The sequence below is a fragment of the Acipenser ruthenus genome, chromosome 3 (genome assembly GCF_902713425.1).
Source record: "Acipenser ruthenus chromosome 3, fAciRut3.2 maternal haplotype, whole genome shotgun sequence".
In the NCBI taxonomy this organism is placed as follows: Eukaryota; Metazoa; Chordata; class Actinopteri; order Acipenseriformes; family Acipenseridae; genus Acipenser; species Acipenser ruthenus.
The window spans coordinates 88,120,690-88,137,371 of NC_081191.1; the positions used below are offsets into that span (position 1 = coordinate 88,120,690).

The 16,682-nt window shown below is 37.7% G+C and overlaps 1 protein-coding gene across 1 annotated transcript in view; it reads right to left on the reverse strand.

Annotated features, from left to right (window-relative positions):
* Positions 1–16,682, reverse strand: part of LOC117394379 (contactin-associated protein-like 2) — a 545,795-nt gene that overhangs the window by 254,176 nt on the left and 274,937 nt on the right. Inside the window, exons 4-5 of the mRNA XM_033992589.3 lie at positions 8,649–8,796; positions 875–1,078 (exon numbers count right to left, since the gene is read on the reverse strand). Of these exons, the coding sequence (XP_033848480.1) occupies positions 875–1,078; positions 8,649–8,796 (352 nt within the window). The remainder of the gene's footprint in view (positions 1–874; positions 1,079–8,648; positions 8,797–16,682) is intronic.

A 16,682-nucleotide genomic window follows, 5' to 3' on the forward strand; every position in this document is an offset into this window, starting at 1 on the left:
AAAATCTGTAGAATTAAGTGTTCAATAACATTTAAACAAGCATATCATTAACATACATATCGCTGGCATGTGTTGTCAGAATTACCATGCAGTAGCAGATCACCATGACCTACTGTACAACCACAGCATGTAAACATGAAAATGTGACATTAGTAAATACAGACACGTTCCTCCAAATATCTGCAGATTCTAATAATTTCAGTAACTTGGGATAATGAATGCCGTTACAGAGTTTCATGGAAATTGAATAAGCAGACCTCTCGATGTATGTACTAATGTAAATCAGACTGGTTCCTTGACAGTAACCCAGTCCTTGGGGATATGCTTTCCCCCAGGAGATAATTAAACTTCAAGAGGCAGTCAATGAATTTTAATTTACAAGGCAGGGGGTTTAACATTTTCTGATAAAATACTTTATTAATTTAACACTAAGGGATATATTTAAATAATAGTTTATTACCATTATGCCACCAGACACACAATCAATTTGAAATTACGTTTCTGTAGTGAATGACTACTGTATGCAAGAACTACTGTTGGTTACTGTTAAATCAATCCTTTATTTATTTATTTTTTAAACCATAACATTTTTAAAATATATAAATAACAAACAAGTAACATCAAACAACCAGCAAATCAATATATATGATACAATTGACACAATGGTAACAGATGTACTGTATGATTTAAAATGTTGGCTTATGGAAGGTTTTCTTTTAAAATGGGAAAAGATTCATAGAACTATTAACTACAGGTTTACGTGTGACACTAGTATATTACCACTGCACTGTTCTGAGCCATCCCATGAGCTATCATACTATCTTGGTTGGACAAGTTATTAGACCCTAATAGAGACACAGTTCTTCATAAATACCTAGGTTTAACTGCAGCACCAGCGTTGCTTTCTTGAGCTCCAGGGTAATATAGTCTCCTTGCTGTCCCTCGCCATGGAAGATAACACCTTCGCTCTCCGAGGTTTTAAACTTGAGGGCAATGACGTCCTTCAGGGTTTTCATTTTCTTATACCTGAATCGGTATGATATCACCCCATGGCCATCGAAGTTAATAACATCGGCCCCTAAAAAGAGAGAGCAGATAAGCATTCAGTGATTATCTAATGTTATACCGTGTTTTAGTATTTGATGGGAAGGACGCATGGACAGGAGATTGCTCTTTATTATAGTGGTCACATTTACTGAAAAACTGCAGCTAGAGTTGACTGATAAACCACAGCAAGGCCTGGGAAATTGTAACTTAACCCAAGAAGCAGGCAAGGCATTCTCAGTAACCCCTAAATGTAATGTGAAGATAAAACTATGGCAGTATTTTATGATGTAACCATGAGGTAACCAGTGGTGTACCACAGGGATCAGTATTAGGTCCTCTGCTATTCCTAATCTACATTAATGACTTAGATTCTGGTATAGTAAGCAAACTCGTTAAATTTGCAGATGACACAAAAAAAGGAGGAGTGGCAAACACTGTTGAAGCAGCAAAGGTCATTCAAAATGATCTAGACAGCATTCAGAATTGGGCAGACACATGGCAAATTAAATTTAATAGAGAAAAGTGTAAAGTATTGCATGCGGGCAATAAAAATGTGCATTATAAATATCATATGGGAGATAGTGAAATTGAAGAAGGGAACAATGAAAAAGACCTAGGAGTTTATGTTGACTCAGAAATGTCTTCATCTAGACAATGTGGGGAAGCTATAAAAAAGGCTAACAAGATGCTCGGATATATTGTGAGAAGTGTTGAATTTAAATCAAGAGAAGTAATGTTAAAACTCTACAATGCATTAGTAAGACCTCACCTAGAATATTGAATATTGTGTTCAGTTCTGGTCACCTCGTTACAAAAAGGATATTGCTGTTCTAGAAAGAGTGCAAAGAAGAGCAACCAGAATTATCCCGGGTTTAAAAGGCATGTTGTATGCAGATAGGCTAAAAGAATTGAATCTATTCAGTCTTGAACAAAGAAGACTACGCGGCGATCTGATTCAAACATTCAAATTTCTAAAAGGTATAGACAATGTCGACCCAGGGGACTTTTTTGACCTGAAAAAAGAAACAAGGACCAGGGGTCACAAATGGAGATTAGATAAAGGGGCATTCAGAACAGAAAATAGGAGGCACTTTTTTACACAGACAATTGTGAGGGTCTGGAACCAACTCCCCAGTAATGTTGTTGAAGCTGACACCCTGGGATCCTTCAAGAAGTTGCTTGATGAGATTCTGGGATCAATAAGCTACTAACAACCAAATGAGCAAGATGGGCTGATTGGCATCCTCTCGTTTGTAAACCTTCTTATGTTCTTATGTTCTTATGTAAGCTACCATTTTGGACTCCAAACAAAAAATAGTTCCCTGTGTCTTTGTTATACCTATAATTCACCAAACCCCTGCATTTTCTCTCTTTTGTCTTTTAAATCGGAACATGAATGAGAGTTCCTCTAATATAATCAAGTCAAGAAAATTTTATTTTGTTGTTTAGCCTAAATAAGTATACCAAAATCAAACCAATTTGTTTGTGCTGTAACAATCTTGTGCATTATGTTTGTGTACTGTCATTCCCACTGTCTATTTGTGTTTACGTGCTGTGTGTTATTCTCTCCCTACTGAATTCTGCCGCTGCTTTGTTTACCTTTTGTGTGTGTATTCCCGTGTATAATGTAACCCGCCTGCCTGTTTGTCTTCCCTGGTCTGATATCATTGGTTGTTATCTGTCTGTCCTCATTGGCTTTTGTTTGTTTGTGCCCATTGGTCCTAGTGTGTGGCTGAGGACCAATGGGATGTGCCTGAGTGCGGTACCCTGATTTGCATAAACGGACGGAGCTAATGTTATAAGAAGATGCTACGCCACCATTTTGGATCTGTCTTTGGTATGTGTTGTTCTGATGTTGGCTGCCAAGTGAAGAAAGTGTGTATGCGGTGAAGCGAACAGAGCAGTGGACTCTGGCACCGATAATAAAGAGAAAGATTGGAACTAAGAACAAAGTGTATCTCTCTGTTTTCTGCCTCCTGTGAAACGCTAATGTATTTTATCTTAGAATGGTTTGTTTTAATGTCAGTGTTTTATAAAAAAATATTCTTAATTCATGTAAGGAAATGTACCACATTTATTGTATTGCCATTATTATTTGCAAATGTTGTAGGTATTATTTTTCTGTTGAGATTTTTGACTTTTCGAGGATGAGATCAACCTTTATGAGCACTATAAGGAAAATTCACTAGATTCTTGTTACAAACTTAAAGGTGTAAACACAGTTCTTTAAAAATGTTTGTGTTCAAGTTTATGCCATGGGAAATAGAATGCTTGTCCTAAATGATAGTGTTGTGGCAGCATAAATGTGATTCATATGTCAAAACATGGAAAAGTGATAAATGGCTTGTGAAAAAGTCGTGTTAATGGGATTTTTTTTTAAATGCTTGGCAATAAAAACTTTTAGCCCTGGGCAATCACTAGGCTCAATAAAAGTGGAGTATTGCCATTCTGTGACCTTTACTTTGACTTGTATTGCTTGGCAGATTTCTGCAGATTCCAACAGCATTCCCAGGTTCTTTATGGTACAATAAACTGATTGTCTCTTCAGCTGTGTGTCTATGCCTATCGTATTTTAAGGTATTCTGCACTGTGAAGAATAATGATGAGATGTGTACCAGCAGGTATCTGCTTGAATTTTTTCTTTACCTATAAATCACTTTATATTACACATTCTCATCTTCCTTCGATCATTGACATATGTCTCACTTTCTGACTACAAAAGCCCAATCTGAATTATTTTGGGCTTACTTTATTCAGAACAGTTGATGAGAGGTCTTACCATACTATTGCCTCTTTTAACATGTGACACGTACCGTGAAATTCAGTCTGCACCACGACATCTAGTCTGTTTTGTGTACTTTTACCCTGCACTAAAATCCAATGAAGTTATATGTATCATTACAAGTTCCTGATATGATTATTAGCTTGTTTCATTTTAAAAAAGAAAGCTCATTATGAACTGGACAGGATTTATTGACAGCAGACAATAACTGGGCTCTACTCACTGATTGGTAGACATGGGCACCCGAGGCGGGTTTAGTATGACCTACGGATCTCAACTGGTAGCACCGTTAGGCGAGTCAAAATTTGACCTAGCTTTTAAAATGTGTACTCAAAATAAATCAAAAAGTGCTACAATCATTACTGCAGTGGATCGTGTAAAAAAAATTGGAAGCCAAATATATACAAAGTTACTATTGCATACAATGATGTTTAAAACCAGGACAGTTTAAAAAAAATAATAATAATAACAGCAACAGAAACGCAACAATCACAGAGTGATCCTCTGAATTTCAGTTTCATTTTCTTTTAGCGTTTCTACTTTGTTAGGCATGCTTTTTTTTTACTTCAGGGCTTTAAATGTTTAGATTTTGCCATTTCTTAACTTCATACTTTGTTACACCATATGGCAATGTGCCCCGCCCCTGTATGTATTTTATGTTTATATGTTGCATGTGGTGTATTAATGTTGGTGTATATGTATTGGTGCATGGGATATAATGTGGGGTTATGTAGCACAAGTGTTATAAAGTGTATATTTGTATTTAGACACGAGGATGGCACAATCACTTCTCGTGCAGAGTAAAAGGGGTATTTGTATAGAAGCACGGGAAGTGCACAAAGTAGTTCATGTGCAGATGTACCGAGATTCCAATTGAATGATTGATTAGCAATCCAATCTCGGTACAGCTGCATAAAAGGGTGAATGTTTCACTTACTCGGGGTTGTGTGTGTTCGTAAGTGGAGAACAAGAGAGAGAGAGAGAGAGAGAGAAGGAGAAATTAAAATAAGAAATAATTGCTATATGTGCTGGCTGTCAACCAGCACAATACTTGTTTGTCTGTTCGTCCACTTTCTGTTTTGTCTGTATTTATTTTGGCCAATGTGCTGTTTTTGTGTATAAGTGTTTCGTTTTGTTTGAGCCTTTTATTTTATTTGTGTTAATAAAACACTGAGCGCCACAGTGTCTCAGTTTCGCCCGCAGTTGCTGTGTGTCTTGCATTTATTTCCTGGCCTGACACCATCCCTACAGCCAGCCTGTTCACACACCACCATACAATTTAAGACTTAAATAGCTGAAACCATGAAATGTAAGATTTTTTAAATGTTATGGCCATGAAATTTATGAAAATGGACAGTGAATTTGGTAGGGCCCTAAATATAAAGTGGAAATAAGTATGGTTTCTTTAAAAAAAAAAATAATAAAAACTGCCACTTTTGTTTTTGTGCAGGGCTCAGTTTGATTTGTGTGAGATGTTGTAGAAAATTAGATTAAACAGAGGCAGGGGACTACAGTGCCTTGTCTGAGAATGATTTTCCCACACTTTGCAACAAAAAAACATTCATTACAGTAAGCATTGCCCTTATAAATGTATAGAACACATTTTAGAAGTTATCTTTCTTTAAATTGTTTTATACGTAAGCAGTCTTTCATCATCTGATATTTATTCTAAGACGTTTCTGTAGTTTTACCCAGATATTGAGATTGAGTTGCTTGGTAACACTTTACATTAAGGGACATATTCACAAAGCATTTACCACAGTGTTAAGCTTGAGAACCAGATCTACATGTCTGTCCGATTTAAATGTTAGATTTGTAAAAAGGAAAGTTTGCATAGCACACACTCATGACTTATGCAATGACTTCCCTCACTTGTCAATTGATCAATCCTTTTTTTGGGGGGGCCAAGAGGCTCTCAAAACAGCAGAAGCTAAGTTCCAAAAAATCACAAGCGTAGGCATCAGACAAAAACATCCAATAATACAAACAGACACTATAAACATCACACACAGGTTCTGCGATAGAATGCAGAATTAATCAGTACTTTTACATAAGATCAAGTTTTCAGAAAACTAATACATTCGGAAAACTGAATCTGAAAATAGCTATTTTTTAAACTATACTTGTCTGTGTTTGCATACATTGGAATAAATTTATAAATACATTATTTGTATTTGTTTCTGAGAAAACATTTAAATTAAGGTTATTTAATTTACTGAATGTGATGGCAGGTTTCAAGCAGTTCTATCTGCAAAAGAAATGTGCTGTGAGTGTTAGTCATAAAGACAGAAAAGAGAACAGCTGGATTCTGGCATGCAGCTGCAACCACTTAGAGCATACATGGATGACATGACCACCATGACTACAACAGTAGCCTGTACCAATCGGTTAATTGGCAAACAAGCAGACAACATCAGATGGGCACGTATACAGTTCAAGCCCGCCAAGTCGAGAAGCATCTCCATCAGCAAAGGTAAAGTAGTGGATAAGGTGTTCTAGATTGATGGTGAGGCCATTCAGCAGTGTCAGTTAAGTCCGTAAAGAGTCCCGGGAGGCGGTACAATGGGGATTTAAAGGACAGTCCGAGTGAGAGAGTTGAGGCAGCAGGCAGTGCAAGGGCTGAAGAGGATCGACAGTAGTGCCCTCAGTTTGGTCTTCTTCCAAGGTTGCTGTGACCGCTGTGTATGAGGTTTCCCTGTCAACAGTAGAGAGACTGGAAGCCTTCATTAGTTCATACATTAGAAACTGACTGGGAGTTTCACAATGTCTTTGTAAGGTAGCACTCTATGGTAAAGGGAAACGGCAGCTCCCAGTCTCAGCTCCAACTGAGGAATTCAAGTGCCCTAAGGTTCAGCTGGAAATTACACTGGTAGACGAGTATGTAAGGGAGGTAGTGAGAACTGGGAGAAAGTGGGCAGCAAAGGACGCATGGAAGATTCAAAAGCTGCCCTTCGTATCAGTGATATCATGAGGAAAGTACAACAGAGAAAAAGAGGCCTTGGTCTCAGTTCGGCTCCCCCAAGGTAACACACAGCATCTCCAGCTGAAAGAAGGAAGTTGGTAGTCACTGAAGCGCAAAAGCAGGAGGAGAGGATGAGGTGTGTCAAGGCAGTGTCCCAGGCTAAGCAGGGAGCATAGATGAAATTAGGGAGAAAGTGGAACAGCGTAAGATTGGCTGCCGATACCTGTGAACAAGCTTTCTTACCAGGGCTACATATGATGTTCTTCCATCACTGCAGAACCTGAATTTGTGGGTAGGAGAGAACCCTACATGTCCTTTGTGTTCATCAACAGCTACCGTGAAACACATTCTAACAGGATGTAAGGTGGCTCGGAGCCAGGGTTGCTTCACTTGGCATCACGATCAGGTGCTGTGATGCTTTAGCACTAGAAGAATGGTGTAATAAGATCAACAGATGGCCTCCAATATCAGTAATAGCTGCACACAGAGAACGACATTCCTCCAATCAAGAGAGCAACTGACAGGAAAGGTTATTAGAACTAAGATTCATCTGGGACAATCGGAGGCTGCTAGAGATTGGAGAATGCAGGCAGATGTTGGCCAGCGCCTTATTTTTGCTACAACTATCTCAACCTGACATTGTCCAGTGGTCAGTCTCAGCACACCTTGTTCACCTGGTGGAGCTACAGTGCCATGGGAGGATTCTGTGGATGAGGCATATGAGAGGAAGAATCTCTGTTATGCTGAGTTAGCCACTGAGGTGGCGCAGCGTGGGTGGAGAGTTTGGGTTTATCCAGTAGAGGTGGATTATCGGGGATTCGTCGCTCACTCCATGACCCGGCTTCTCAGATATAGGAGGCTGTGTGGTCCGGTGGTTAAAGAAAAGAGCTTGTAACCAAGAGGTCCCCGGTTCAAATCCCGGCTCACTTATTGACTCACTGTGTGACCTTGAGCAAGTCACTTGTGCTCCATCTTTCAGGTGAGATGTTGTTGTAAGTGACTGCGGCTGATGCATAGTTCACACATCCTAGTCTCCGTAAATCGCCTTGGATAAAGGCGTCTGCTAAATAAACAAATAATAATGATAATATATTGGATTTAGTGGACAGGAATTGCGGCATATACTAAAGGCTCTCTCTGAGGAGGCAGAGGTAAGTAGCAACTGGCTGGTTGAGGAGAAAAGAAGCTGATTGGGGACCTCAAAAGAGGTGATGGAGGAAATTAACATCAATAAAAAGGAATGGATGGCTAAGGTAAGTAAACTGGGCTGGGTTGGGTGGGGGTTGGAGGGGAGTTCTTCCTGAGGTGTTGTGGGCTAGTCGAGATGGGAGGTGCCCACTTGATGACCCCTTCCAAGTGCCCCACCCAGCCCATTCCAGACAGTTGACATGCTGAGACACTATGGAGGCCACACTTTGGTTGATACCTGGAGCAAGCATCACTGGTGTTGTGTGTGCTGATGCACTAGCGACACCACAAATAGGCTGATCCCTGGAGCCAGCAATACACTTCAGCCATCAACAGGGCTCATATATTACAGCGAAGCTATCTTGGTTGGTCCCCAACACTACAATATCATTTTATCTTGGTGAAAGCTGAGTCTAATATTTGCATGCCTACTTATATGTAACACAAATCAGTTTTGCATGCTTTAATTTTAGTGACGATGAAGTATTTTTTCAACTCTGCAGCCTTTTTTTACAATTACCAAAGTGCAACATCTTGACATGAAAAATCTTAACATTTTAGATACAAATATTATTAATGTTGCTTATCTGCCAAAAAGGTTTTTTAAAAGGTTTCCTATGAAAAGCTACACCGTGCCCCAACATTAAGACATGTTAATGTAATACTCACAGTATGGACAGCCAAAGAGCTCAATTCTCATTCCAATCTGACCTTCACCATTCCAGTCAAGAGGCACAATTCGCAGGAAGCGAGCAACGAATGCATGCTGCAGGTCATGACGGACCACACTCTCAGTGTTTGTGTTGCCTGTAAATGCCTATAGGAGGGAAGGGAGAAATCTGGTTAGTTGTAATCCTCAATTAACCTATGTCTGGATTTCATATGCAAAAGTCCACATTGCTCTACATGTATTTGTGATAAAGGCAAACATCTGGGACTGACTGGTTAGTATCTTACAGTATTTTAAATTTTAGAAATTTTAGTAGAAACCAGCAATAGATAATGTAAAAAAAACTGTACAGATATGAAACTTTATGTTGTATATCAGTGTTTGAATTGTGAAAAATTAACTACAGTATCATTTTTTAATTTAAAATGAACAAAAAATCAGGACATTGTTTTTTACATTTTTGTGTAAGCCTAAAAATAAATTAAAAAACAATTCATAAATACATAATATATTGAGCCTTTTATTATATAAAAAAAACTGTATTAGTGTGATACAAATATTTCAATAAAAATATTTTCTAAAGGGTATCTCGGTTCATAAAACAAATAACTAACATGCTGTCAGCTGGATGGGCTGAAAAAAGGCCTGCAACATAAAAGGTCTCTGTGTCAAGCTCAAGGTATGAGCTGGTTGTAAGATGCTTCATTTCTACAGATTCAGTGAAAATCCCTCAAGTTGCCAAAGAAATGAGTTTCTTGTCACAATTCGGCCACTCGTTGATCTGAACAGCTTTTGACTCTATCAGAAGATTGAGCTGGAGATGCCCTCCTTGACTCTCTGCCGGTCAGGATTCATAGACATAGGAGGAGGAAGATCAGTATACTGAGTGCACCCCACCCAGCTGGACTCAATCCTGTGGTAAGATGCAAGCCTCTGGGAGTCTTTCACGTCAGGATGACATGGATAGTGAACAATCCGCTAACTCAGAACAGGGGTGCTCCAGTCCCAGTATGAGGCATATGGGTTTAGAGATAAGTTCATGTGTTAGTTATCTGAGCTGATATGTTTGTGATATAATGGTTAACAAGTGTACATGTTTGATGAAATGGACATTGAATTGAATCGAAAATTATTACGGGGCACTCTCTTATTCATTCTTAGAGAAACAAATTATATTTTAATTTACTATACACTAACACAGGGGATCTGAAACTTTCCAAACCCATAATCTATGAGGATCCAAACAATTTTCAGGGACCCACCATCACAATCACCAGAGACAGTGGGGTACAGGCTATACTAAAATCAAAATAATTAAATACATAAAACATATCATCATTAACAAAGCATACTGTATTGAGGATTTTCAAATCAGTTTCAAGAAAATTCCTCCACGATTTGTGGAAAATACAGATATTTCTTAAAAATGTGAAGGTACTGTATTACTCGAGAAGTGTGTTGTATTTATTGATCAGAAGTGATACTGTCATCAATTCCAACAAGAGTTTCACTAGGCTTATTCCATGCCAGTAGCTACATACACTGTTGTATTTTGATACAATCATTATACCACATTGGGAGAAAAAATGATGAGGCAGTCCAGCTTGGCAACGTACAAATCACTTTTAATAAGTTAATCTCTATTTCACCAAATCTCTTTGTAGTCTTCATAGTTACAGAACTCATGCAGACCTGACCAAATACAATTGCCTTCAATTTTAAGTCAAAGTTCGACCGCACAAATACAACCTACGGATCGAAAAATTACAGGAGTATTAACATAGTAGAGCAGTATCTTTAAAAATCATACAGAATCATTTTGGAGAGCAAACATATAACTTTGGCACAGTTGTTTATTCACCAACAATCTTCTGACATGTCTTTATTTAGTCTTTGAACACTAGTATTCGACAGGGGGACACATCGGATATGTTGTGCTGCTTCCTTGCCTAGGATATACATAAGGTGCATAAGTACCCACACTAGTGCATTTAGATTTAGCTTCAGCACATTAGAAATTGTGGTATATTTAAAACGTAGCATGCTAATGAGTATAAAGCACAAGTACTGGAACACTACACAGGTGGAATAAATTAGACTGCTGATTGACTGGAGAGGTAGCCTAGTAGATATTTACTTTAAAAGTGGTCATTAATGGAAGGTACGTGAGGGCACGTTTGTTGGCAAACTATGACCTCACGTTACCGGAAACAAGATGGCCGACCCGTGGAGACTGCATTTCACAGACAGCCCCATGAAAGGAAATGATGTCACAGTGATGGGGCATTTGTATGATACAAAAAGGGACAGCCCCATTCAGAGAGTGAAGGAGTAGGAGACAGCATTGTGCGGCGAGAAGTAAAGAGAGAGAGAGAGAGAGAGAGAGAAAGAGAGAGAGAGAGAGAGAGAGAGAGAGAGAGAGAGAGAGAGAGAGAGAGAGAGAGAGAAATACTTGTGCGAGACTGAAATACTGATACCTGTGAGTTTTGACCTGGACCGTTCTGATTACCTGATTTGTGGCCTGACCCTGTTTTGTGTGGATAACCTGCTACATGTACCTGACCCTTGCCTGTTTACTAACCTGCTTTTGGAACTGTGGAATAATAAAACCAGGTGCTGCCCTGATTTACACTAAACTTTGTTGTGTGTGAACATATTTGTACGTGTCTCTCCTGCTTTGTATGTGCACAAGTTTAGACCAACCTCTTTATTTGTATATTAAATACTGTAGGTGGCAAGTATACGGTATACATATTAAATTATACTGTACTACACATTGAGATTCACTCACATTCTGTGTCACTGTTATTTGTACAAGGATAAAACAGAATGTTGTGTGGATTACACCTACAATAGCCGCCATGCTCATTTTATGTACAGGTACAAAAAAACACTATTTGGGATGATGCACTTAAGTTTTGAAAACATAAAAGTGAGTTACTACAGAGCTAAAAGGCACATTAAAAACACACTGTGCCCCCATAGTTCAAAACTAAACATAAACTTCCTGTTATGGCCAATGTCAATGTGAGTTTTCTTTACACTCTTTTATCACAAACCTTCCGTCTTTAGTGTTAGTCGTTAACAAATGACATACTTAGGGAAGAAATGTATGCAAATGAAACACGGCACATTACCATCCACAATCTTAATCACTTTGACATATTTTGCAGACAATACCCCAGCTACCAGGAGATGCATACTTATTCTTCTTCATGCTTATACAACATTGCTAACCACCACTTGTAAAGCAAACAGAAGCTTTATAACCATCAATGTCAAATTAATTACAATTGAACAGTTTGATCCAAGTGTCTTACGCCGGCGTTGAAAAACAGCAAGCCAGCTTTTGTGCCTTATGAAATTCATTCAATGAAGTATGACCTTGTTTCAACATCAGTCAGACTCAAGGACTGTTTACAATGCAAAAGATATTTTATATAATAACCCCTTTTAAGTGTAGATTTTCAACTGGGGAAACAAGCAGTTTAATTAAGCTAAAACTGTATCTAAATATTAGGTACAGTAAGGTAAAGCTGCTACTGTTTTTTAGCACAATACTGAGAACAAGCCATAACAGATACTTCTCAAGCCACGGTTCTTGGTTTAGCCTGAGAAGTTAACCCCAAAAACCATATGTACCTTATTTACTCTCAGAATCTGGTTTAAGAGTGCTGCTCAGACATCTGACATTGGAGCGGCTTCAGATTATTAATTCCTTTACTTTTTCCTTACTTGTCCTGAGCTCTGTAAGTTAAAATTACTTAGACATTCTTTGAGATGCAGACCACAGTTATACAGTAATTGCCAATGATGACACTCTAATCTTTTGAAACTTTTTAAAATGTCCCTCTCTTTTTTTTATCAATAGTCAGATTTTTTATGTCAAATAAAAATCAAAATTTGACCCATAGAGTTAAATATTTACTCTGAAATGGACTGTCTATCACGCAATACAAATGCTTGTTGAAACCTGATATACAGCTATGGCCAGAGGCTTTGCATCACCCTAGTGTATTAACAAATTTTGCTTCATAAAGTCGAATGGAACCTGCTAAATAATGTTCCATATACCAAATGTTCCATATACGTAACGGAAAAACTGAAAAAAATGTGTATTGTGCTTTGTATTATCAGTGTATTGTATTAGCATTACACATTTTTGACAGGTGTTTTGAACAGTTATGGGGAGTGGAGATGTATTGAAAAGTTACAACAGTACTTTTCATCAGTATGAAAATAATAAATAAATAATAAAATAACAACCTAACTGTTGTTTTTATCACTTTCTTACAAATTACGAATTATTTTCACTTAGGTAGCAAAATAAAAAAAACATTTGATATACAATAGCTGATTGGTGCATTACTTCTTTCTATAAAACATCAATATTATCAATTGTTTAACAATTTCACCAACATTTTTTTTGCCTTAATTTGAAATTGTGCAATGAATTTACTGTTCAAGGGTGTCTGAACTCATGGGCTGCACCTAACCATTAGTGGTCACTGAGGCGCCATTAGGTAAACTATTCCAAGCCAATTTCCCTTCCCAACCCACAGGAACACAAACGCAAATACAGCACTTCCTGTGGGCCCCCAGCCAAGGTCAGAAACTCTGCACAAGCAATGTTAGTATTTAGCGAGCTGATCGCATGAATCACCCAGTGCTCCAGTGCTGTAGTTTCTTTACTGGATGAGCTGGTTTCATACAGTAAGTAAATACACATTTACTTCACCTTCATTTTAAAAGATTACACAGTAACAAATAACTGTACAACCAATACTGTTCTACCTGCATCTACTGTAAGGTACCACCTGGAAGATCTTTATATATACACATTTTATAATACCGCAAGCAACCCGGTATCTATCTATCTATCTATCTATCTACAGTATATATATATAAATATATATATATATATATATATATATATATATATATATATATATATATATATATATATATATATACACACTGCTCAATGTTTTTCCTTCTTTATGCAAGTCAAGGTTGTTATGATAGTAGAAAACACTACACTAATGGAGGCTTTGATTAAATTGTTGATGCTCATAATGCATCAGAGTAGAAAAATGCAACATGCACAGCAGTGTATATATATTGAAAAATGAAAACTGCTGTGTACCAAAAGGAGCAAAATAAGGTAATGTAGGTACATAGAAATGTGAATAATTGATAACAAAATCTATTATAGCGGGACATTTTTGACCACAAGTCCTTCTACAGTTGGTGTGAAAAAGCATCTTATGATATCACAACCAAAACAGTAGTGCTTGCGGTATATCATGAGATCCACTGAAGCAGCACAAATGTTTGAACTACAGTATCTCTCTCACAATGCTTACAAAACAGTAGACACTGACAAAGATTGTCAAATATTTGATTAAGTTTATTTTTGTTTGTTTTCTAAAAATCTTATGATTGAGTCCTTAAAAAAAAAGTTACTAGCTACAAATACAACACATTTGACCATAACAAATATAACATTGTACAGCTTGTAGTCAAACCAGCCACAGCTGCACTTACTTAGGAAAACTGACACAATGGATGACTGCCTTTTCTTATCATAAATTATTCAAGGACAAACCCCAGCAGTTCCAATTCATAGTGTTTTATCACTAGTAGTGCACTTCATTTAAAACTTCCTCTGGGAACATAATTTGAGTTTTCTAATTATAATCCATTCCCCATATTTAATTGTGTCCAGTAACCACTACCCAAGATTCTTAATTTCATCCCCAAAGACTACAGTACAAGAAAGAAACTCCTGAATCTTTTCAACGAATGCAAATTCAGGACTTTTGAAAATTATGAATTCAATATTAATGCAGACTTCCCATTGTATTCCTAGTGAATATGATAAGAAGCTTTTGAGAATCATCAGAGATATGTAATGGCTTTACAGCAATGGAACAGATTTTTTTTTTAACCATTTAAAGTCTGGAATACCTGTCCAGTATTTTCTTATGTTCACTTAAGAAAGGTTTTTAGGGTGGATTTGGCATGGGGAACCAGCATTCTTTTTTTCTGCCAAATAAACCACTGATATTAATCAGTTATAGCCAATTCTTTCTTCAGTGTAATTGTTTGCAGTGGGTTTTTTAAATATGGGCATTTGAATGCTTTCTATGTAAATACATAGTACATGCCTAGTGGTGGGGCCCATACACCAAATTTTGTAAAGGCAGGGTCCAGAGGTAGAACATTTTTTTCTTATAACATACTGTTAAACAATATCGACTAATACAAAGAAACAATCAAATACTCACTGTCTTGTTTGTTTACATTTCCTAGTAAAAATATAAAAGGACAGTTAATGCTTGTCATTTCTTTGAGCAGATCTGATGTTTTAATAATTCATTCATAACTTCAAACACTCCAATCATAAATTCTGAAGTAAAACCATAAGAAGACTCTCATTTCATCTTTCATGATGCACAAAACACATCACCACAAAATAGCCCTGAAGAAGGCATTAGCAAATACGTTGCATACATTATTTTACCATGGGCTCATACACTATGTTATTTAAGGGGATACCTGCTGGGCCACAGTGCAAGCATTTCATCTCAGTCCTGCTCTAGATCTTGTTGAACTGTTTGCAGACCATCTTTGCAGCACAGCTGGCTCACCTATCTGAGATCTTTAATCATTTAAATGCCCTTAACCTCCCATTGCAAGGTGGGAACAGTGATATGCTGAATGATTAAGTGAGCGTTTTCAAAACAGAATGGACTTCAGAATGTGGAAAAACAGAAACTTTAAAACATATGTCCAGTGCCCTTCAAGAATGACAGATCAGCACTGATAGTGTCAAGGAATGCATCCATGTCATGAAATGAAACAGAATGGGAATGGTTTATACAGACTTACATCAGATTTACATCATGCAAAAAGCCATGCCCATTGTGAACATTCCAGACATGTGCATCACAAATAAGGATGGGTTTGATAAAAAACGACTTTCCCAAGACAAGAAGCTGCTTGAAGAAAATGTCAATCTAATTATTTTAAAGAACATATTCACCTTTTACATTTTATGTGAACTAACTCAATCCATATCTTGCTTACCCTTAGGTAAATATTATAACTATGTGTTGCTATCTCCATTTCTACAGGGTTATTGTGACATGTGCTATTGGGTTTGTGCTGAGTTACATAACAATAACTTTAAACTGTAGTTAAGCTTTATTTCTGAAAAAAATGTATACAGTATGCTATTAATGCTAAAAGTGTGTGTAAAATGTATACAGTATGGTAGTAATGCTAAAGGTGTGTGTAATTGGAACTGCATTTGTGTAGTCTGGCAGTGCACTGCCTGTTCTGGGAATGCAGAACCTCAGTCTTTTTAGTCAGTGCCCTCAATTAAGTTACTTTTAACATGTTTTCCCTTCCCAGGGTGTCCTCGGCTCACCGCGCAGCAGCGACCCCTGTAGTCTGGCCGGGCGCCTGCGGGCTTGCCTGTAAGCTGCCCAGAGCTACGTTGTCCTCCGACGCTGTAGCTCTGAGGCGGCTGCACGGTGAGTTCGCAGTGTGTAAAGAAGCGGGCGGCTGACGGCACATGCTTCGGAGGACAGCGTGTGTTCATCTTTGCCCCTCCCGAGTCAGTGCAGGGGTGGTAGCGGTGAGCTGAGCCTAAAAAATAATTGGGCATTTCAAATTGGGGAGAAAATAATAAAAACTAATTGGCAACGACTAAATATATTAAAAAAAAAATAAGAAAATAAATACATTTTGAGTGCAGACTTTTTGCTGTTTTGTTTAGTTTTGTAATAATGGTCCACACACCGAACAAGAGACTTTGATAAAGTATATTAACTGCGCGAGGGCATTACTGGAATTGAATATACTTACCTTTGTTGGACATACTTTTCTGGGATTCGTGCCTATGCTTCAACATTATTTCACTATGCTTCATTACACTTTGCTATGCATTTTCTATGGGAAGATTTTATAAGGGTTGACTTCATTCGATTTAAAGAAACAAAATCAGAAGGCACTACAAATATCCT